This window comes from Phyllostomus hastatus, unplaced genomic scaffold (genome assembly GCF_019186645.2).
Source record: "Phyllostomus hastatus isolate PE091 unplaced genomic scaffold, TTU_PhHast_1.1 phas_scaffold_216, whole genome shotgun sequence".
In the NCBI taxonomy this organism is placed as follows: Eukaryota; Metazoa; Chordata; class Mammalia; order Chiroptera; family Phyllostomidae; genus Phyllostomus; species Phyllostomus hastatus.
In genome coordinates, this window is record NW_025334018.1 from 11220659 (window position 1) to 11243880 (window position 23222).

The window sequence follows — 23222 nt, forward strand, 5'->3', positions numbered from 1 at the left end:
GGCCCGAGAGGCTGCGTGTGAACCCCTGGTTAACTTTGGGGGCTGCTGGCCCACACGCCAGATGCGTCCAGGTCCTCAGGTGGCCCTCCCCACCGGCAGGTGTGGCACCGGTGTGCCCCCTCCCACGCCCAGGCCCCCGCCAGCCTGGTCCGGGCCAGGCCCGCAGCCCGGCCGCTAGTCTCGGGGTCTGCGGGAAGGGGCGGGCCCGGGGGCGGTGCCTCTGGCCCAGGCCTCCGCTCTCTCGCCCCGCGCTCTGCCCGCCCGGGCGCAGCGGCCGGAGCTGGAGGGGGCGGGGACTCGGGAGGGGCCGAGCACCGCGGCTGGTGCCGTAGCGGGAGGGAGGAGGCGGCGCGTCCCCCGAGGCGTGCTCCCCAGCCGACCGATCGACAGACGGACGAACGCGCGCCGAGGAAGAGGGCTGCTGCGAGGTAGGATCGGGGAAGCACGGCCGGCTCGGGAAGTGGCGACGGAGAGGGGGGAGCGGAGCCCTGGGAGGGCGCGGGGAGGGGCAGCGCCCGCCCGCCGCGCTGTGGGGTCGGCCCGAGACCCTCCCCTGGCCGACTGGGTGCGCCGCGAGCTCGTCCCGGCAGCGGAACGCGGAGCCCCGGCTCCCTTCTCCCTCCGTCCCTTTTCCTTCCACTCAGCAAAAAACAAACACCCGGGAAGGTAAAACAATAGCGGGGCCACCTGGGACGCCGCGCGCCTATCTCCCACGTCGGGGGTGGAGGCCGGACCTGGGGGTGGAACCGGGAGTGGCGGCCGCACCTCGGAGCCCCTTCCCGACTGGCCCCAGCGGCGGGTGGGGCTGCCCGCAGCCGGGCTCCGAGGTTGGCGAAGGGAATTCCCAGGAGCGGGGAAGCTTTAGGCGAAAAGTACGGCGGGAACCATCGGGCTTCCCACTGTCGCCCTGCTCTGGGCGGGGAAACTGAGGCGGAGGCCGCCTCGGCGACTTGCTCAAGGTCAGCCCGCGAGGGCCGAACGCCCGGGCCCGGGAGCGGGAGCCCGGGTGCCCGCCGGCACAGCCCTCTCGGCTCTGCGGCGGGGAGGGAGGTCGGCCTTTGATAAATCTCCGCCGTGTTTGTTCCAGAAATCTGCCGGCGTTGTGGGACCGCCTCGGGGCACCGAAACGCCGGCCGCTCCGTGCTCCGCTGCGTGTGTGCGGGCGGGTCTGGGGCAGGCGGCAGCTCCGTGACCTGCCATCATGGATGGAGACGGACTTCGGGATGGAGAAGCCCACACGGTCCGTGCCAGCCCCGGCGATTTGGCTGTCAGAGGTTTTGGCGAGACCTGCCCGGTTCCCTTTGGGGAATCCGAGTGAGCGAGCGAGCGTGCAGACTCCTTCACCGGGAAGCCAAGGACATTTCTGTATAATCAGTGGATGAAAGGATTTCCTCAGACTCGTTTCCCTTTTCCGTGAGGATTAATCCACCGCGATCTACAGTTCCAGTGGAAACCGCAAGACACACGATGTGGCAGGAGCCTGGAGCGCCGGCAGGGTTGTTCTGGACCCTTCCTTTGCACGGGGGAGTTTAGCACGGCCCCCCTCCCCGACCTCCCGCACTGCTTCCTGCGGGTCCCTCCTCAGCAGCCTGGTCTTATTTTCCGAGTTGAGTTCTGTTTCCAAAACTGTGCCCCGGAGCTCCAAGTGGATTGCCAGAAATGAGAGGTTGAGTCCTGGGAGAGGAGAAAGCGCCCCCGCGTTGCGTCTTTGCTCCGCTGCCGACATGAAGTGCTTTCTCCGGCTGCTGAGCTGTCTGGCGGCGCTGGGTGAGTGGCGCTGCTATCAGTGCGATCGATGGGAAAGTTTAACCTGCCGTGGGTTCCTGTAACTCCTTGTGGTTCTTTCCTGTCAACACGCGGCTTCCGAGACACCCGGAGGCGGCCTGCGTGTGACACAGGTTGGAAGGGAGGACCGAGAGGCCCGTGTCTGACCCAGGAGGAATGGTGGCATGTCGTTTGTTGTCTTTGAGAAGGAGCATTTGCTGTCCTTAGAGTGTCTGTCCCAAGCCTTGCAGTGGGGTGAGAACCCCCCTCTGCGTGTGGGTGGTGCCGGGACTCCATGTGGACTGAGGGCTGGTTCTTGCAGATTACCGAGGGGCTTCACTCCTGTGGGGGTCCACATACACTCCCAGCCCGCCCGGCAGCCTGACTCCCACTCTGCGGGGAAGGTTGGTTTGGTGACCATGGTGCTGCTTTTTCTGGAGGGGAGGTGGGTGTCATTGGAAAAGAGATTGAAGGGGTGCTTTCGTCCTGCCTAAGTAGTTTGGATGGAAAAAGTGTTGTTTTAAAGATTTTATTTCTTTTTAGAGAGATGGGAAGGGAGGGGCAAGAAGGGGAGAGAAACATCGATGTGTGAGAGAAGCATTGATCAATTGCCTCTCACACGCCCCAGCCGGGGACCTGGCCTGCTACGCAGGCATGCACCCTGACTGGGAATCGAACTGCTGATCTTTTGGCTTGGGGGTGACGCCCAAGCCACTGAGTCACACCAGTCAGGGCTGGGTAGAAACAACGCTTGAAGTCACCTGTTGTGCGTCCCCTCACCGGGGAAGCTCAGATCATTGCTCTGATGGAGCAGTGGCTGGAGGAACTGCAGCTGCCTGGTTGCGGGTCTGTGAGGGCTGGTGTTTGTGCCCCCACAGAAGGTCAGGATGCTTAGAGCTGGGGGCAGAAACTGGCCCCGAGAAACAAACCTTTGGTACCTCCTTTCGGGATTCTCTTTCCTGTGAAGAGCTCTCCTTTTGCCTAACACACTTGTCCATTCTCAAATTCAAAGGTACTTCCCATGCCATTGAGCTCCGACTTAGGTGTGGTATTTTAGGACGCATACTGGGTCTAGGATGAGCTCCCTGGCCAGGGCGTCTGTCTCCCCGCATCGCCTCAGACCTCACTGTGAGCGCACCTCCTGCCCTCTCTGTGTGGCGGGGTCCCCTGCGTTCAGGACAGGCGATCACTGCTGCCCGTGGTCTTTGCCTCTCCAAATCTAGCTGTCTATGTATGCATGGCCTGCTGGCCATGGAGGTCGCTTTCAGGCACTGCCCACGCCCTTGCAGGAGTTTGCAGGTGGATAGAAAGGGAATGGACTCTGGAGTCAGAGGACCTGAGTTCCGATCTCAGCCCCACCATGACTGAATCTGAATCTCAGGAAAATGGGGTGGTGCCTCCAAGGGCTGCCTGGACTGTGAAAGGCTGTGAGGTGTTCTGAACATCCCGGCCACTTTGAAAAAGGTCTGAACACATAATAAATGTGTTCGGTCAGTGGTTCTCAAACTTGGGTGCATGTTGGAACCACTAGGGGAGCTTTTAAAAATCCAGGTGGCAAACCAGATCCTCCGGGAGGGGGACCCAGGCACTGGTCTTTCAGCTCTCCTAGGTAATTCCCGTGTGCAGCCGCGTTAAGGGACCAGCGTGTGAGTTCCCCGGAGCCAGCCCTGCCACCCCGAGCATCCGGGGCGCTTGGTCTGGCGGCAACGTGCACCAGCTTTCTGCCCGCGAGTGGGCCAGGATAGCCTCTCTGTGTCTCTGTGTTTGCCGTGAGCTCGGGCAGAATCCGGAGGGCAGGAAGCTCTCTGTTCGCCAGTCCCAAATACCATTTTGGTATTATTGGTTGTGCTGTATTTGTCCTTCATTTAGTGTCTGGGTTTAAATCAGTAATTAGTGATTCGTGTGGATTCAAGAAGACAAACAAGAAAAGCCCTCAGGGGAGGTTTGGGTGTGGGGTCGGGACTGAGGGCTCAGAGGTAGGGTGGGGCCAGGGTGGAAGGGACCGCCAATGGGAAAAGGAGGAAAGGTGACATTCGTCCCTTTTGTTCGTCCTGGCTGCTCAGGAACGGTGAGTCTTCAGGCTGGTCGCTCTGCTGGGCCCCTCTGTGGAGTGGAGGCTGCGCCCTGGCACCTGGCACTGTTGTCTTCCCCTTGCTCCCAGCCTCGTGTACAAACAGGGACCGTGGAGGAAATGAGTGTCCAGGCGGCCCTGAAGGGGGACGGTGGTGGGCAGACGCAGTGAGAGTGGGAAGGTTTGGAGCTGTGGATGAGAGCGCAGATCCTCGGCCTGTTTTCTGAGCCCCACTGGAGCAGTGCCCTCTTTCTCACCCGCCCGTGACCCTCTGCACGGTGGGGGGTGGGGGGGGCCACGGGCCGTGCTGCTGCTGTGCTGACCTCGGAGAGCAGAAGGTGTTTGTTGGGGGGAGACAGAAACCCGTGTGGGGTCTCATTTCCTGCTTGAGTCTGGTGTGGTTGGAATCATGTGGCAGCATTCTTGCTGTGCAGTGCAAATTAATGTGTAATGTGAATTTAAAACAGCCCAAAATCTCAAGGTTTTATGCCCATGTGAGTCACACCCCTGGAGTAAAAAAAAAAATTTTTTTTAAAGTAGGATGAGGCTAAGCGCTCTGCAAAGGGAGACAGTTCCGGGAGCAGCCAGCCCGCAGGAGTGGCCCTTCCCATTAGAAAACCCCGTGGCCGGCTGCGAAGGGAGGGGGATTCAGGGTAAATCTCCCAGGCACTTGTGGCTGCTTCGACATCTCAGGCCCGTGCTTTCTGCTCCCGCCCTTCGCCGCGCCTGGGTCGGGTTGCTCCTTTTCTCCCTCCCCGGGTACCTCTCATGCCTGACCTCTCAACCACTGCGCTGTTTCTTCCTGTTGCAGCTCTGGGTCCCCCACCCAACCAGGGAGCCACTGGCTGCCCCCGCCACCCTTGTTCCCATTCTAAACCCTGGACCTGGTTGAACCAGGAGGAGGACTGCAAAGTTCCACTCCTGAGAATGGGTGGGGCCAGAGGGGCAGAAGACGAGAGAGAGAGAGAGAGAGAGAGAGAGAGAGAGAGAGAGAGAGAGAGAGAGAGAGAGAGAGAGAGAGACCGAGCGCACCAGCAGGGGCTGGTGGGAACGTGTGTAAGTATGAGAAGAGGGAGTGAGGAGAGAAGGACAGGTGGCTGTGCCTGTGCCTGGGAGCAGCCTGCGTGAGTGACAGTGACAAGGGAAGATGACAGCTATGTGGGAGAGGCAGACTAGGATTTGTGTCTGAGGGATAGGAAGGGAACCATCAGGAAAGATGAATGTGGTCTTCGGGCATGTGACGCAGACTTCGATTTCGCATCACCATGAGGAGTTATGCCTCCCAGATCAATGCCGACGCTGCCCACGGGAAGCGAGGGCTCCAAGACTGCGAGCAGTGGAACATGGGGGCCATGGGGCCACCGCGCCAGCACAGGCGAGCCTGTGGGGGGCTGACATCCTGAGAGTTCTTCTCCAGTGGGAGAGAACGTCACTTGGAGAGTTGGGGAGCCTCTGTTTCAATTGGCTGGGACTCAGAAGCGATCCCTTACTCCCCAGTTCGGTTCCTTAGGGAAGCTGTCCGAGGGGAGAGGCCAGAGGGTGCTGCCAAAAGAGATGGAAAGGAACTTCGATGTTCCGGTGGGTGGGTGGGCCCGGACGCAGGACTGAGGTGACCAAGGGCAGAGAGGAGGAGGCAGAGCGCGGAGCCACGGTAGGTAGGTTAGGGCCATTGGGGGAGGCTTCTGGAGGGATAGGTGAGGACAGTGACTCACAGGTGGACAAACACCCTGTCCCAACAGTTGTCCCAGAGGTAGTGTGCTTCCCTTTCCTGGGGGCCTTTTGACAAAGGTGCGGGGAAGGGAACTCCTCCTGTCTGGAGGACGGGAGTGGCTAGGGTGCCTTCCAACGGTGCGTGTCGCTGAGCCACCCCGGGCACCCAGGGCGGAGTGGAGATGTGTCTGTTTCCGACACGTTTCGTTGCAGCAAGAGAAGAACAGTAGTAACATCTCCTCTCCTAACTCTGGCCCTTACCGTGAAGCGAGCCCTGTCTCATTAAGTCCTCAAAACAGCTTTGCTGGGTAGATGCCTTGCAGTAGCACCCTTTTTGTAGATGGGGATGCGGAGGTCCAGGGAGGCTAAGGAACTTGTCCGAGGTGGGTTGTTGTACCATCTGGAAGTGGTGCTCCACAATGGGAGGGACCAGGCCCTTTCTGTCGTGTTGCTTCCCAAGGTCATCTCATGCCTCCATTCCCAAGGTCATCTCATGTCCAAGTTGGCTGTGATAGGAAAAGGGTGGGTGAGGGGCAGGGCCTCTTAACTTAAGGACACTTCTTGGAAGTTGTACATAGCACCTCTGCTTACATCCCCATTGGCTAGAACATGATCACGTGACCATGCTTGGCTGTAAGGGAGGCTGGGAAATAGCACCCATAGTTCACAGTGTCCGTGTGCCGAGCTACAATGTAGGGGATCTGTGACTGCGGAGGAAGGAGAGAACAGATGTTGGTACGCTGGTCTGTGGTGTGGTCCCAGAGCTAGTGAGTGGCAGAGCAGGCTTTTGAAGCAAGGACCTATTGGTTCCAAATTCAGTGTTCTTCCATCCAACAGGCTGCCCCTCTGCGAGTGCGACCCCCAGCCCCTAGGCTCTGAGAAGCCTCGCGCTGGAAGGACATGAGCTAGCTGAACCCACAGCTGTCACAGGGGAGGCAGTGCAAATCGGCATACACCTAGGTAGACCCTGAGCTTGGGGGGCGTGGCAGTGGCACCGTCGTCTCCGTAGAACGCCCGTGTGCTGGGCACTCACTGCCGAACACTGCGGACAGCAGGACCGCCGTCGCACAGCCGTGAGGGACCGCCTCCGTCCTGCTCACCCCTGTGGCCCTGGAACTCGGCCGTGGGCCCACCGCAGGGTCGGCAGGCAGGTGTGCAGCTAAGTTTTAGATGAGTGGGTGGTTCCACAAGGTCGGCGTTGTTTCTCTGTCACCTCCCTCCCTCGAGGTGGGGAAATTCGGGGCTCCAAGAGTTTACGTCATTTCGCTCAAAGGGAAAGAACTGGAAACTGGCAGAGCCTGGGTTTGATCCAAGTCTTTCTGGCTCTAGTGCTCTCGCCTTTGCTTCACCAGACAGGGGCTCTCCACCTTTTTTGTGCCCTGGATCCTCTTGGGGCCTCTGGTGAGGCCTCCGGACCGCTTCTCAGGATAACACTTTAAAAAGCGTAAGTAAACATACACAGGATAACAAAGGAAGTCAATTACAATGAAAGATAAGTCATCAAAATATTAACAAACACATTTATGGGATAGAATTTAGTAACACTAAACAACAAGGTCTAGCAAATACCATGATTCTCACACAGTGAAGAGGGAGGCCGCCGCTCTGAGGCGTCTGCATTGGCTGCGGTGTGAAGTGGAAGAATGTGTGTCATGGCCGGTCACAGGTGCTGGAGTCTTGACCTTGATGCTTGCTTACGGTCATTATCGAAGGAGCTGTGAGCATTCACTTAGAGGTCAGCGGAGATGAAGACGTAGTGTTTCCCCCCACCCCAACTCAGGTTCACAAAGGTCCTGAGTTCTGTCCACAGACCCCCGTGCAGCTCAGGGTTCAGCGTTGGTGGTGACTGCCGGGGAAGGCGCTGTGGCAGAGACTTCGGCTGGGCTTTCGGAATGGCCGGGTTTGGGTGGGGAGGCGGTCTGCTCCCAGGAGAGTCCTGGTGATTTGGAGACTCAGAAGTCACAGGGTAGTAGAGCCACTCTTTAGACACCCAAGAAATGGCTGTGTGTGGTTTTAGGTACCAGTCCCTGTGGGGCAGTGTGGGCACGGAGAATCGGCCTGGAGGCGTTGAGTGTGGAATTTGGGCTTAGACTAGGCCCCCAGAGCCCAGGCCTGGGGACGGGACGCGGTTGCCCCTGGTGCCCGCCTGCCGAGGTGGCCCCCGGTGCCGGCCTGCCACGGTGCCTGGCCTCGCGCATCCTGCCTCACGGCTCCTTGATTCATAGTTTGGGGTGTCTTTGTTTTGGGGTGTCTTTGGGAGTTCTTCATTCGCCACGACTGGACACCTGTTTCCTTGCCGTTTCGAAGTGAGCACAGCTATTCCGCACAAAGGGCTGGGTTTTTTACTTTAAGGAAATGCGTGAATTCCCCCTGATTTTCAAAGACATAAGTGGTTGTGTCAAAATCAAGCTCGTATTTGTAGGAAATCATGTTGCCCAACTCCCTCATCAGGAACCCGTTCTGAAGTGGGCCGCGGCGGCAGGCACTCCACAGAAACCGCGGCGATGGGCCTCCCTGCACTGGAGGCCTCAGTGAAGTGGGATTCTGTTTTTATTTTTAAACTCTGCTTTCAGAAAGGCCAAACTCACACGAGATGTGGTAGCAAAGATCCGTTCTGGAAGTCACCCTCCCGGCCACCGGCAGCCCGGCGTCTGCATCTCCCGCGGCCGAGCTCGCAGGGGTGGAGGAGGGCGTCGCTCCTCAGAGCCCTGCGCGACCCCGAGTCAGAGATTAGATTACGTGGACTCTGCCCGGGCTGCTGAGTGGTCACGTGCACTTTAGAAAGCTTTCTAATGGGCTTCATAATGACAGGAGGTGAAACCGAGTCCCCGCCTAGCCCTCTTCTCACCTTCTAATGAAATTCACTCGACTTCTCTGCTCCCCGTCGTCCGGGCGCCCCAGGCTCTGTGGGGCCCGGCACTGGCCTGCCCTCCAGGAGATGACAGTCTAAGGCCAGAGGTGAGGCAGAGGGTGAGTCCCCTTGCGAATGGCCAGGGAGACATCGATGTGCTGTCGCTCGGAGGCCGGGCTTCTGTGGGAGGAGGCAAGGCAAGGGTGCTCTTGTCCTCAGCGGGAGGGGTGAGGCCGAGCCCTGCCCAGGAGAGGGCTGAGGCTGGACGCGGCCTGGGCGATCGCCCTGGAGAGGCTTTCTGGAAGAGCTGGAATGTCAGTCACTCCCTGAGAAGTGGAAGAGTGAGGTCCTGGCAGAACTGTGGGCTGGCAGACACCCTGGGCTGAAGCCTGGAGGAGCCCAGGCTCCGCGGGCCAGGGCCCTAGAGGGGTTGCACAGTGCGAACTGGGGGAGTCGTTTGGTGTGAGGCCTGGGTGTGGGGGGCAGAGACAGACAGATGCAAGGTACCAGAGAGCTCTAAGTGAGTATCCTCGGGGAGCATTGGGAGGAGTGGCAAGGGAAGGCAGGAGGCCTTCCTGGAGGTGGCAGGCCCAGGGTGAGAGTGAAGGGACCAGGACCCGTTCTTATAGCAGAGGATGAGCTTTTATGTGTCCATCAGAACATCACCTGGGCAAAGACATTGTAACAAAACTCTGAACTCGGAGAAATCATTGTCCAGTCTTCCAGTGGCGCCCTCCTCCCCTGCCCTCGCAGGTCCCTAGGCCTCCCCTTCATGAAGACGAGGACAGAAATCTGATACCGGTTGTGCTTTTTTCCCCATTCTGAGGCTTTGACGGAGTGGAGGATGGTCGGGCTCCCCTTGTATCGGTGTTACTTTCGTGTATTTAATTCTGTGCTTGTTTGTAACGCCCACTTTCCCAGACCCAGGAGTGCAGTCGTCTCCTCCGCTGTGGTGGTGACTCTGAGAACACTGCCTGGATCCTCAGCAGGGCACTGGGCCCCCCCTTCCTGCTGGAGCCCCATACATTTGCATCTTCTGTCTCCCAGACAGACAACATTTGTTAAATAGTATCAATCTGCTTTTCCTGTGTAACCACCAGTATGATCACTCGCACTTGGATAATCCAGCTCTGAAGCCATCAGTCTGGTGCCCTGGGTTGCTGATGACCCAGGGGCACACAAGCTGACCTTGCAGGCACCTTAGCCCCGTATCTCAGCAGTTAGGGGAGGTGGTGTCATTGTTCGGTGTTTTTGAAATCTCTTAAGGCGCCCGCTTCCGGAGGCCAAGCCACGCTCTGACAGCTCAGGCAGCCAGGTCTTTGTTTGCTTCCGGCTCGGGGACAGGGCCTGCGGGTCATTTGCCGTGTCGGAGAGTTCAGGACTCCCCCTGAGTGTGACTGGTGTGCGGTACCGGCTACATGCGCTTGAAGATGCTGCTCAGGCTTGCTGGGGTGCGTGCAATGTGCTTGTCCAGGAATCGGTTGCATGGTGACCTTGACTGACTTTCAGGGGGAAGCGGAACAGGAGACCTGGAGCTGAGTCACCGTTCATCGCTGGCCGCGGGGCCTGGCCTGGCCGGGCACAACCCCATCCCTTGTCTTGTACTTGTTTTTGAAGAGAAGGAGATTTCACCACCTCTCAGGTGTAACTCGCCCCTCCCCCCACCAGGAAACCTTAATTTTTCACTGAAGATTTGATTTGATTAAGTCATAACTTAAAACGGAAGACAGTGCTTTCTTAGGGGAAACGTATATGAAAGGAAGGTAATGAGAGATTGGTTTCAATTTCACAAGATAGCTTATATCCACTTGCTTTATTTTTTTGAATTTAAAATTTTTTTTTGCCAGAGATAACAGGTGAATATTGTTCTGCTGTAAAAAAAAAAAAAATCCAAACAGCACAGACAGGAAGTAAAATGTGCAAGTTCTCCCGCCCGCCCCATGCCCCTTAGTGGACCCGATGTGTGTCCCTTACAGTGTCTGACACACCGTCGTCCAGACCTTACCTCTGCGTTCCGTGCATCTGCGCACGGAAACACAGACATTTTTCTGACACGAATGGAACCACCCAGAATAGATACACTGCTCAACAACTTGATGTTAAAGGGATGATTTACTTCCCTACTTTTCAGGCGTAATTTTGTGGCCGTATCAGAACTGATTTGGTTATTTTACAGCTAGTTGAAACTGTAATTTGCGAAATCACTGGGGAGTAGTGAGCCTCCTTCAACAGCCATGTAACGGAATGATTCTGTCTTGCTTTATCAGGAGCAAAAGTCATAATAAAAACACTGTCCTTAAATTTCAATGTACTTTACGAAAACTAATTGACTTGTTTATTCCAAATAGTTTCTCCAGAAACACAGATTTAACAAATTAAGCACACACATACTGTATTGACTATTTTGATAACCAATAATCTTGAAACTCCACTGAATGAAAAGGAAGCCCGTTGAAAACATGTTAAGGGGACAACCGCAAACGCTGGGCTTTGTGTCTGATTCAGTCCGGTGTTCTCGCTCATAGACTGGATCAAAAACAAGCGGCGTTTTCCTGCCTTCCCAGCTCCCCCGTGATTCTCCTGTAGAGAATGAACAGGACCAGTGTCACCTCCGAGGTTGCTGGCAACCAGACAGTAGAGACCTTCATCCAGAGAAAGAGAACTTGTTTCTCTAGCCCTGCAGAAGCAGCTCTTGCTGTGAAGGGATTACCATTTCAAAGCGCTGGTTACTTCTCAGGTTCACGGGTATGGTTTTCTTGGAAACCCCTGGAGTGAGACGGAAGCTTTCTTGGGCAGTTCACCTTGGGTCCTGACTTTTAAAGCAGCCGCTGTTTTGAAGGGTTGCTGGTGGTGGGAGTCACACGTCGTGGTGGAGCCTCTTCAGCAGCCCTTTAAGGGCCTGCAGCCTCCGCCCAGGGACCGCTGTGCTGTTCGAGTCTTCGCACGGTCCTCTCCCAGGACGGCGTCTCCCCGGTCACGTGTGAAATCCTGGTATACTGTACTGCTCTACACGCTCGTCCCGTCTCACGCGCCGAGAACTGGGAGGTGAAATCACGATGAACATTTTAAGCAGCCAGCTGGTATGTATTTTAATCTCTCACAAATAGATTAATTAAGAACACTGACATCAGGGAGCTCTTTTCTATCCCTAAGGTGAGTCTTTTTTCCTCTTATTACTTAACATCTTTTCTTCCTGTTTTGTTCTCAACGCTTCTTCCGCAGCCGGGAGTTGCAGATACCCAAGGCAGCGCTGATGATGGGGGCCCTTTAGGAATAAGAGATGGGGGATACCGATGAAGGGGGGGGGGTAGGGGGTCCGTGAGGGCAAGCTCGCGTTTTTGAAAATACGCAGGCGTATTGAGTTCTGGATGTGTGGGATGTCCTTCTTAATTGCTGGGGAGATTGTCTTGTCTATGGAAATTGGGAGTCTCATTGTTGGCCCAGAATTGTTAGAAAGCCAGCACAAATGACACAACAGCCGCGTACTTCCCACCAGCTAGGAGATCAGCACCCCTGGCCGCCCCCTACGCTGGTGTGTGGCGGTGCTGAGGTTGACCTCTCCTACTTTGTCCTCAGCCTCCCTCGGTTCCTGCACCGTGGCTGCTCTCAGGGAGCCATGGGAGGGGAGCTACAGGGACAGCCCAGGACCCTCCCCAACATGAGGCCTATTTTCTAGGTCAGTGGGGTGCAGGCTCTTCCCAGTAGACACCTTGCCAGGAGAAGACATTGATCTGCACCTCTCAGGCATGGCACAGGTGCTTTCTCCCTTTTCCATGGGTCCCCTGGCCTGCAGGCCCCCGGCGGGGTGTAGGCTGAGCCGGGTAGAGATGGCTGAGTCCCCAGCAGGTGGGGGCTGCCCCCGGGAGCCATCCTCCCATCCACAAGGGGTGCTGTCCGAGGCCTCTCTGGCTTTCCTCGCTGGTTTTGTTCTGCTGTGGTTTTCTGGTGGGTTGCAGACAGACGGCCTGCTGGGAATTCCGCTCCACAGATGGACACCTCTGTCATTATCCACGGAGTGACTGGGCAGATAGCTTCCTCCAAGGCTCACCCCCCAGCAGACAGCCCTTCGGAGGTGGCTTGCCGAACTGTTTCTCAATGTCTCCTGATGTTGCACTACAAACTAGAGCTTGCTCGACAGTTTTGCAATCTGCCTTCTGGCGTTTTGCTATGAAAGATCGAGCAGGCTGGCGGCAGGCAGCCCTGCTTTTGCTCATCCCCTTTGTCATGGTGGGCGATGGCCCGGCGCTGGGCGTTCCTGCGCGTCTCCGGCTGGGAGGAACTCCGTGGTCCTTGGCCAGTGTCCTTTGTCACGCTCCTGCCACCAACCCAGCTCTTCTGAGAAGCCCCCTGTGGGGTGGACTTCTGGGGGGGAGAAAGACCGAGAACTAAAGCGCCCCTGCACTCGAAGTTGCTTTGGGAGAACCGGTGAATCTCATGCCTAATCCCCTTGTTCTAACGGGGAGTTAGTTCCTCTTGTTCTAAGTTAGTTCTTCTGGAGGTGAGGGCGAGACTGGGTTGGCCTGGGTTGGGGGAGCGCGGGAGGGGGTCTGGAAACCCTCTGACAGAAGAGAAAGAGCCTGGTGTACCTCGTCTTTGTTTTAATTAAAACGTTATGCAATACAAACATTTGCTTTCCCGCTCTTCACCCCACCACAGAGGAGCTGTAATTTCCCATATTTGGAATCTGGGGAGAGCCAGGCCTCATTTGAGGACAAGGCCAGACTCAGCCTGTGCTTTGGGGGGAAGTAAGTGAATGTGAGCCTTGAGGGCTGTGGTATTTATAGTGAATTTGTGATGGCTGTGTTTGCCTCCCTGTCATCATTTATTCAGCAGCCCTGATGTCCTGGCGCTGGTGCTGTGCCCACCAGTAATCTGACTCTTTTTTTCTTCTGTGTGTTTTCCCCCTTGCGAATGTATAGGCATTCGTCTTTAATCAAGAAGGCTTTCACTCTGTCATCAGCAAGGGGGTTGGCTGAAGTCATGTGGAGGGTTTTAAGTAACTAATCTCTTAAGACATTCAGAGCATAATCTCCACGGGCGCTGATCTTGTCCTGCCTGCCTCTCGGAGAAACTGCGAGGTCTGCAGAGGAGGCCCGGTGGGGACTTTGGCATCCTTTGGGGGGACCGGGTGTCCTCCTTGCTGGTGACAGGTTTTTGTGTGCTTTTGGCATGGGGACAGGGCCCGCCGCTCATTTGCCGTGTCAAGAGAGTTCAAGCTGCTCCATGAATGTGACCAGTGTGCTGGCACAGAGCGCCAGTGAGAAGCTCGCTGGCTTCTGTGCCGTGTGCCCAGGGCTGGCTCTCAGGGAGACCCTGCAGGGCGGGTGACAGGCATGCTGGTTGGTGGTGTCCACAGACAGCCTTGTTAAAGTGTACTGGGTTGCTCAAAGAATCAGGGGCGCAGGATCTGAAATGTACACATTTATAATCTGGATGTGACTTCATGTGTGTGGCATGTATTAGACTAAATTAGATTACAGGTGCTCTTCGAATGGTCATTTCTGTATTTTCTATTTCCACCCACTTTCTGATGTCACCTCGGCGTCTTGATATCAGAAGTGCCCTACGGAAGAGCTTGGTGACTATTACTCTTAAGTGCGTCTTCAGTACTTTCTCTTGGTAAAAATCCTAACGACAATGTAGACTAGTGAGAAAGATGAGTTCGAATGAGTGAAACGTGTGAATTACCAAGTACTTTTCAAGAACATTGTTACCACTTTTAGGTAAATATTGTAACTGAAAGGAGGCTAATGGAGTGCCCGATAAAGGTCCTCAGGGATCCTGCCTTAGGAGACAAACAAGAATGATTTGCAATTAGCCTGCCAATTGTTTATGTAAATGGTGTTTCCGAAGTACTAGATCGTGTGTGAAAACATTTGTTCTCTTACGTTTTTTTAAATGGTCCCTGTGAAACCCCATATATGTGTGCTGCTGGCAGCTTGTATGTGGTGTAAAGACCTGTTTTGCGAAGACCTGATTCAACCATATCAGCAGTATCCAAAATTCCCAGTTAGGGAAGTCCCTGATTCCTACCTCCCAAGACTAGTTACATCACTCTGCCAGATGCTTCCCAGCACCTGCACTTGTGCATTGTAACAGGAATGAATAAATTAACAAATATCTACTGGGTTCTGCTATGTGCTTGGCAGTGTGTCATATGGAGACACGACCACTGTTCTTGTGTAGTTTTTAGGTTAGCAGAGAAGTCGGACAGTAACAAACAAATACACGTAATTAACCACAGTGGTGAAGCTAGACTGTATGTTACTTTTTCCTTTTAAATTGAGATGACCTTTTAATGGATGGTTTAGTGCCGGGATTGGGTTGCTAGTCCTGGGGTCCAAGACCCCCCTTCCCCTGCTGCTCGGCTAGGACGTTAGTTGCACTGGATGACATCACCATGTTTGTAGGTCAAAAACAGGAGTGTCATACGGTTCGGCCTCACAGTTGCTCAGTCAGTGTGCTGTATCGAATGTTGAATACATGTCATAATCAATGAGCTCTTAGTAGTAGGCTGTGCTTAACGCCGTTTTCTTCAGCCGAGGAAGTGCCAGCTATAGTTTCAACAAAGGAAATCCAGAACTCAAATCGAGAACCCTGGTGGAGCTGTGATGCAGACGGGGGAGGGGGGGTGGGGGCATCGAGGGCACTCGAGAGCCCCGTGTTCCGTCTGGGTTCAGCGCGGTGCTGGGCTCCCTTGCAGCCAAGGTGGAAGCCTGTGTGTTTCTGAGTCTGTGGCGCTGTCGGCAGCCCAGAGAATCTGGGCCAGTTGCTGGAAAGCTGAGGTGGGAGGCGCAGGTGGGGCTGGAGGAAGGAGGGACCCATCAGCACAGCTCACAGAGCTGCTCTCCAATCCCAGGTGACGGGTGCGCTTGCTTCCCCAGCTCAGACCTCACGTGTGCAGGTTCTCACATCCAGCAGGTTCGTGTGCTCACAGCGTGCGCAGTTCCATGCCAGGCACGGCCAGTGCTCACTGTGGCGAGGGGTGAGCTGAGGAGAAGGCCCAGCTGGGCCCTGGTAGGTGGGAGAAGCCCAGCGCCCTGGCGTGGTCCGGCCCCTCTCTGCGGAACTGGGAACGGGGCCCAGCCGGGGGCTTGCGCCGGAGCTTCCCAAACCGCCCCTGCTAAGTGCTTCTTCGCATCTGTTTGGATTCCGATGCGCACGTGTGTAATTGTGCCGCTCTATTATAATGCTCACTATTTTCTCACGCCCACGGGATAATTTCCGGTTCGGCTCGAGCCCGCAGCTATTTGTTGAGCACTCTATGGGCCAGCACGGGATGGGGTGGCGAGTTCAGGAAAACACAAGTGTGTGACCTTGGTTCCCACCCGTGGCAGACACTGTTGGTCGCTCTGTCGTAGCCATTCTGTTCTCTTCTTGGCGGCAAGGCCCTGATGAGCTTTCAGTGCCATGTTCCCTGCCCCCACGCACTCAAGGAAAGGTGACCCCACACCCAGCTCCAGGGTAAAGGCTGATTGATCTGATCCAATCACAGAGGCCTGTAGTTTAGACATGGACATGTGACCCAGTTTTGGCCAATGACATATGAGAAGTCTGCTGGGGGGGGTTCTGGGGGAGACGTCTTCTCTCTGAAAGGAAGGGACAGCTCCTTCCTCTAGATTCTCAGCAATGACGGCATTCTTGTCACCACGAGGAAAGCGAGTCTATTGAGGCCGTCAGAGCGTGGATGGGGGGAACAGGGAACTCGGACGCCAGCACCCCTGCAGGCAGACCCGGTGGGCCAGCCTCCACACTGTCTGTCTCACTGTCTCAGCCAGCTGAGTTGGATTTTCTACACCTTGTAGTTGAAGGCACCCTATGTTAGGCACTGCCTCCAATGGGCAGGAAATAGGCCTTATTCTTATAAAACAGTACAATTCAGATTGTCATCATGCCCTGGCCGGGTAGCTCAGTTGGTTAGAGCGTTGTCCCAGTACGCCAAGACTGTGGGTTCGATCCCCAGCCAAGGCACACACAGGAGCCAACCAACGAATGCATCAACAAGGAGAACAACAAATGGATGTTTCTGTCTTCCCCCTTCTCTCTCTCTAAAATCACTCAAAGGGCTGTGCACTAAAAAAAAAAAAAAAAAAAAATCTCATTCAGAGGCATACCCTTCAGAGCCCGTGGCTGGCACCGTGGTAAGGAAGGAGGGAGGAAAGGATGTTGGTGGGAGGGACCTGAGCAAGGGCACTGCATTGGGAATGGGTCCCGAGGTAGGATTAGGGTTTGCACAGGAGGAGCAGAAGGCACCTGAGAAGCTGCGGCGTGAGCAGACCTGCGGAGACAGGAATGGCCGTGGCCTTGTCAGAGACTGTGGGATTATGTCCTGACTAATTCCACAGGCGGAGTCTTGAGCACGGCGGATTGCTGGCTCACGCGATGATGCCTGATCATGTAGTCGGAAGGACAGGGGCGGGGGGCCCTGGGGGTGGGAGAAAGTATGAAGGGGCCCTCGGGAGGAGGATCGGGCAGACGGGGACCAGGTCGATTGGAAGAGAAGAAGGAAAAGCTGAGTGGCCAGCTTAAGCTCCTGGAATCATTCGGTGGTAGGTGATGAGGTCTGAGTAGAAAGCAGTAGGAACCGGGGAACACAGCCGAGGACAACGGGGCAGGAATAAGATAGCTAGTAGGAGGAGTGTTGGTGGGACGTCGGGGAGGGGGAAGACCACAGGGTGACTCCAAGAGTTGGGTGCGGTGATTCGGGAAATGACATAGAAGGGAAATTTGGAAGAGGGAATTGATTTCAGGAAGGACACTGACTGAGGTTTTGTGGCGGTGATGGAAGGTCTAAGTGAAAGGACCTTGAATTCATCTGAAATTATGGGCTAGTCCTTGAGAACGAGAGGCCAGGGGCCCCAGTTGGGGCTCCAGGCCTTGGCAGGGGGGTGGCTCAGTTGGCCAGGGTGTTGTCCCGACACGCCAAGGTTTCAGGTTCGATCCCTGGTCAGGGCACACACAAGAATCAACCAGTTAATGCATAAATAAGTGGAACAACCAACTGATGTTTCTCTCCCTATCTCTTTCTCTCTCCCTTTACTCCCCCTTCTCTCCCTCCCTCTCTCTCTCTCAAATCAATACAAATAAAAAAGATTTTTAAAAAGATTGTGCGGAAGAGAGGAGAACTCACTAGATTCGCACACACTCCTGATTTTCCAGCCTCCCTCGCACTTTGGTTGGGGCCTTGTGGCTGGTGTGAGTCACTAAAATGGGAGACAAGTGACAGGCGTCGTTTCCTGGTCAGGCAGCTGAGAGCTGTGTGGGCATCCTTCCACCCCTTCTCCCTGTGCCACAGCGACCTCGGTGCTGCCGGGGCGGGGGTGTGGGCACAAGGGGCGGGGGCCGTCCTTCCAGCCTCGGACTTGGGTCCATCCACCCTCAGCCAGGAAATCCGGTGGCGGCCAGGTCTGGAGCTGTGACAGGGTGGCACTGCTCCCTGCTATTTGGTGAGGACCCAGGTGATACTAGGTCTCCAGGTCATAGTTTTTTACTTAACTTCTGCCTCGATTTGCTCAGGGGGCTGCAGTGAATGGGTGAGAGCTTGCTGGCTGGTTCTCATTCCACTCTGAGGCCTTCATTGACTTTGTGGGTGGCTTTACTTCTTGTGCCCCGCAACCCCCGAGGCCCGCTAGCTTTCCAGGGAAGGGGATCCCTGTTCATGAGCTGTGCTAGCGAGGGGGCTGCTCTCTCCGCAGGTCACCAGAATGTCAAGTGGCTGGTATCCACTGGTGACCCGCTTGAGCGTCTCGGTCATCTGGCTGAAAGTAGACAGCATCAGGAAAGAGTTCCAGACCTCCAGACAAGACTGAGAAGGAAGCGCAGGGCCCAACTTTGTCATCTTTCCTCCTCTCAAAAGATTCAAAATGTGCCTTTTCTTACAGGCTCAGCAGCGCGGCGCCTGGTGCTTGGAGTGGATCGCACTCTTTGTTACCGCGGCGTATTCATTTGGCCCGGCTGACTCACGTTATTTTCCTAAGGGCAGGGGCCCGGGCGCAGTGCTGGGAGGCACTTGGCATCTGGTTTTCGTCAGGCAGCAAGTAAAAGTGCAGACATTGAAGCTGATCTTGCTTTAAACAAAGCAGAGCCAGACATGAGGAAAGGGCCTTTGTGCGGCGCCCGGCCTGCTCCGCGCGAGCCCGGCGTCTCTGTGCTGCTTCTCCTCTCACTGAAAACTTGGCCCCATAAGTATCCGGGAGACCCCCTTCCAACCTGGGAAGCAGCCAGCACTGGCCACTCGGGGGCATTTTTTTTATGTTTGAAACTGTAAAGACAGGGAGGGACCATTTTTTTTCTTCCTTTTTTTATCCTCACCAGAGGACTTCTTTTTTTCATTGCTTTGAGGGAGGGAGAGAGAGAGAGAGAGAGAAATACCGATACAAGAGAGAAGCACCGATTGGCTGCCTCTTGTATGCACCCGGACCGGGGATCGAACCCTCAGCCCTTTGGTTACAGGATGATACTCCAACCAACTGAGCCACACTGGCCAGAGAGGGACCATTTCTTTGTTTAATGGAGAGTCGGTGTTCTTATTTTCCCTCCACCTTCAGTAACGTAAGGGGTCGTACATATTGTCGATGCCGTCTGTTCGCAGGAAGCCGCCCTGAATTTACCCTCTTTGCTCTCTGCCTCCTCTACCTGGAAGGCCCGAGTCTGGTCCCGGGAAGGGGATGACGCTGAAGCCATCTGTCCTGCCAGTCATCCGTCCATCTGTCTACCCGACCGACATTCACTACGCCGTTACTATTGAGCCAGCCGCAGGATTTGGGGCAAGCGACTTGGCTGCTCTCAACCCCCATTCCCTCCTCTGTGCAGTGAGTGGTAGGAGCCACGTGCTCGGGTGATTGTGAGCCTTCGATGGGGCCCTCCGAGCAGAGCGCTTTGCGTCACGCCTGGCACGTGGCAAATGCCCCGCAGATGGTGGTTGTCATTATTCTTTTCCAGGGCCGGGGGTTCCACCCTGGTCAGCTGACTGGCTGCAGGCTGCCTTAGGCACGTGTGAGCGTTTGGAGGTTGGGCCGAGGCCATAGTACATAGCTGCTGAGCCATAAAGCACGGCCTTTGGACCGCACTGCCACTCCCTTGGGACGCCGTGCTGTTCTTGGTTCGGTCTTGGCGAGGCCATTGTACCCGGGCTCCAGAGGTCTCCGAGCCTTGGACGGCATACACGGGCCACTGTGTGTTCACCAGCCTTGTGTCGTCTGATGTTCAGCACTCTGGGAGGGAGCCCCAAGGGGGTTGGGCGTTGCTGCCTGGGTCTCACCTGCCCTTCACCTTTCTGTCCCACCAATCATAAGCCACTTTTACTTGTAGCTGCCTCCAGCGACTCAAGCTCCTGTTCCAGTGAGTCCTGCTATTGTCCCCCCTGTTCTTTAGCATTTCCTTTGTGTTGACCGCAGCTCCTGCGCCGTGCTGTGTTGCGGAAAGAACCCGCGTGGGCTGTTTCAGTGCACGGGAATGGCTGAGTTTCTAATTAGTGTCCTGGGGACAGTGAGTGATTCATTGCTGATGGCGCGTGCGTTCCCTGAGTTGGTATCGCCTGGGACATGGGCATCTAAGAGGCAAGGGAGTGCTGGTCAGCTGCCTGTGACCTGAGGGACCCACAGTGTGTCCCCTCAGCTTTCTTTGTTGTCCGACTCAGCTCTCCAAGTCCCTGGCATTTCACCACTGATGACTCGCTTGCTTTTGCTTCTGGCAGTGTTAGTTTCCCGGGACTGCTGGTCAGTGGGCATTTTCTGCCTCCTCCCACCTGTCCACCAGTGGTTGAGGAAATTCTCACCTTCCCTGTTTGCCAGCCAGAAGCCCTCTCTGCCTTGGCTAGTACATGTATTGTGCTAAGAGGAACTTGGGAAGTAAAACTGGACATGATGAAGAACTGGCACTGTTCACCTCCAAGCCTTTCAAAGTTCCTGGAAGTCTTTCAGACCTGTCTTCTTTTTGATCCCTCCCCCCACGTCGCCGGCTTCCTCCTGCAGATAATGACAGCGGCATTTAACCAGAAGCAAGGCAAAGGAGTGCTCCGTCCTGGCGCCAGTGGGGAGTGGTGAGCACTGCTGGGGTTTGTGTTCTGTGTGGCGGAGCCCGACGTTTCTCCGGTGGCGGGAGCAGAGCACAGTGTGCTGTCAAGGAGACTGCCCCGCTCCGGCGTGGTGGTGGGCGCTATGCCACGGCCGACTCCACAGGGAGCTGATGCCGCCGTTGTGGGAAGGCACTGACGTGGCCCCTCGTTAAGGCAGAGGAAATGAGAGGCCCAGAGGCCGCGGCCAGGCTGGCCGGGAGCAGAGTGGTCAAGCCAGCCGCCATCCCGCCCTGGCCCTCGCCGCCCTGTCTGCTGTTCCACACCACCCCCCACCCCCCACCAAAGCTGCCACGTCTGTGGGTGTCCCTCCCCACCCCTCCGCCCCACCCAGGCTGCAGCCTTTGTCCCTCCGTCTCCCCAGTGGCTGGGCATTTCACTGGGTCCTCCGGCTCGTTCCAGACCTGGGCTGGTTAGAAGTCAGACGGACGTGGGGAAGTGGGGGCTGACATTTACTGACCCGGCGGCGTTGCCTCGGCCTCTGTGGTTCACTCACGTTCTCTGACTTCATGGTTGTGGGGCCAGGGGACTGTCCTGCAGCCCTGCCCAGGCGGGCAGGAGAGACACGGCAAGGTTATGCGACTGCTCCAGGTCACAGCCAGCACAGGCCACCACTGCTCTGAGCCCTAGTCAGGGAAACCGGGCCCAGCCTTGTTTCCATCCGCTTTGTTGTGGTGTCATCGACATAAGACAAACGTCATCAGTTTGAAGTGTGTGGTTCTTCGAGTGTCGACAAATGTAAACAGTTGTGTAAACCTCTGTCACGGTTAAAGATAGAATACTCTCGTCACCCCCAAAAGTTCCCTCTTCCCCCCTTCAGGCCCTGCAGCCACGGACCTGATTTCTGTTACTAGTCTTGCCCCGTCCAGAATGCGGGCCCGTGGCACCCCACAGCCTGACACCCTCTCGGTCTGGGGTCTGTCCCTCAGCTCAGCCCAGTGCTTTGGGGTTCCCCCCTGCGGTTGCTCACACCCAGTCCACTCCCTTTATTGCTGCGGAGCGGCACCGTGCCGCCGCCCGGGTCGGCGCACTGTGCTTCCCCTTTCCCCAGCTGGTAGCATTGGGGTTGTTTCCAGCGCGGGCTGTTAGGAACGCAGCTGCTGTTCCGTGTGTGAGTCCCATGTGGGCGTGGCTTTCCGCTCATCTGAGTCATGTCAGGAGGGGTGGGACTGCTGGGTCATGTGGCAGGTGGATGTTTAACTTCGTAAGGCACTGCCAGGGTGTTTTTCGAAGTGACTGCCACCCCACATGCCACCGGCACAGTGTGAAGGGGGCCCGGTCTACTTGACTTCTAATCCAGGGCCTTACTGGCTGCTGAGATGTTGTTAGCGGCCCGTGAGCAAGTCCTGAGTCTGCCATGGTAATGGGGGGATTCTGGAGACACCCCACAGTCGGAGCCAGTTGGCCCTGGAGAGGTTTTCTCTGGGGGGGTCTCTCGTCCCTCGGGGCAGCCTTCCGCTCTGACGGCTGCTGCCACACAGACACCCCCCTTTGCTGGCTCCCCGCGCTGCCCCCGCTGGGGTCCATCGTGAAGAGTCACCTGTGGAATTCTGCTGCTGTAATGGGCCCACTTGCAGCTTGTGGACCCTGGGACGTTCCACACCTGCCCACTGCCCCCGTGACCCTGGCTTCTGGCCAGAGCTGGAGGTTGGGGCACCCGCTCCCCAGGGAAGCTGAGGACAGAAGCCAGTGGGAGCCATGGGGACACAGCCTGGGCCTCCTTGCACTTGGGGGGTGTCTGCTGGTGTGTGAGCCTGTGCGGGGCAGCTGCAGCTGTGAGGGGCATCTCAGGGCTGGACGCCCCCGTGAGGGGCTCTCCTTAGCAGATGCTTCATGCCTGTAGTTTCCTGCGCTGGTTTCCTGTTAAGTCCCCGAGGCTGTGACAGAGCCCAGGCCGGGCAGGGGTGCTGTCACTCCGAGTTTGCCCTGGTGTGGCGTGCTGGGGAATGGAGCGGGATTGGAAGAACATGTGGTTGGGTTTTACTTTTCTCTCTGAGTGGGGCGGCTGGTAACCGAAGAGGTGCCCTTTGTGTGAGGTCCGTGTTGGAAGCACAGGTCCTGCCTTGTAAGGAGCTGCTGTCACACTGAGGGCCCCGAGCACGCATGTTAGTCCCGCAGCTCGAGGGTGGGTCTGGGGAGGGCAGAGGCCGGCTGGGGAACCCACCTGCTGGGCTGGAAAGACTCCTGCCCTGTCCCTGACTCCTACTAACCTTGGGTGACCTGGGGTGAGTCACCTGCCCTTTCCGAGCTCCAGCGTCCGCCCTGTGGAACAGGAGCAACTCGCATGGGGGTTGGCCGTCCGGCCGCCCTGCGTGCGGGACAACCCCTGTGCGCTGAAAACCCTTTCACACCCACCCCCGGAGGCCTCGCCTTACCCCTCCGAGGGTGCTGAGGCAGGCCAGGCTCGCACCAGCAAGCCGCCTCCTTGTCTAGGCCTCGGGATCACCTCACCTGGGGCAGGACAGTGTGTGGATGGACATCCCTGGGACTGGCTGGCCCCGGGCGATGTCAGCTGAGGATGCGCCAGCATGGACACTTCCTGCTTGCTCCCCCAGAATGACGGTGATGAGTGCACAGAGGAGGCCCGAGCAGCCAGGAGGCAGGACACAGAGGCCTGTCGGCGGAGAGAGTCAGGCCCCGGCAGGTCACTTGAGGATTGCCTGTCCAAAATGGGATTTCTCAGTCATCCGGGGGCACGGAGGGAAAAGGAGAGGGGATTCCACCCTGGGGAGGCTGGAACTTAGGACCACAGA

At 56.6% G+C, this 23222-nt stretch overlaps 1 protein-coding gene across 3 annotated transcripts in view; it reads left to right on the plus strand.

Annotated features, from left to right (window-relative positions):
- Positions 1-288: 288 nt before the first annotated feature.
- The window catches only part of IGSF3 (immunoglobulin superfamily member 3), a 93812-nt gene continuing 70878 nt past the window's right edge, over positions 289-23222 (plus strand). For all 3 annotated transcript variants that reach the window (XM_045816446.1, XM_045816447.1, XM_045816448.1), the window contains exons 1-2: positions 289-428; positions 1088-1767. In XM_045816446.1, coding sequence (XP_045672402.1) covers positions 1725-1767 — 43 coding nt within the window. In that variant the 5' untranslated portion in view covers positions 289-428; positions 1088-1724. The remainder of the gene's footprint in view (positions 429-1087; positions 1768-23222) is intronic.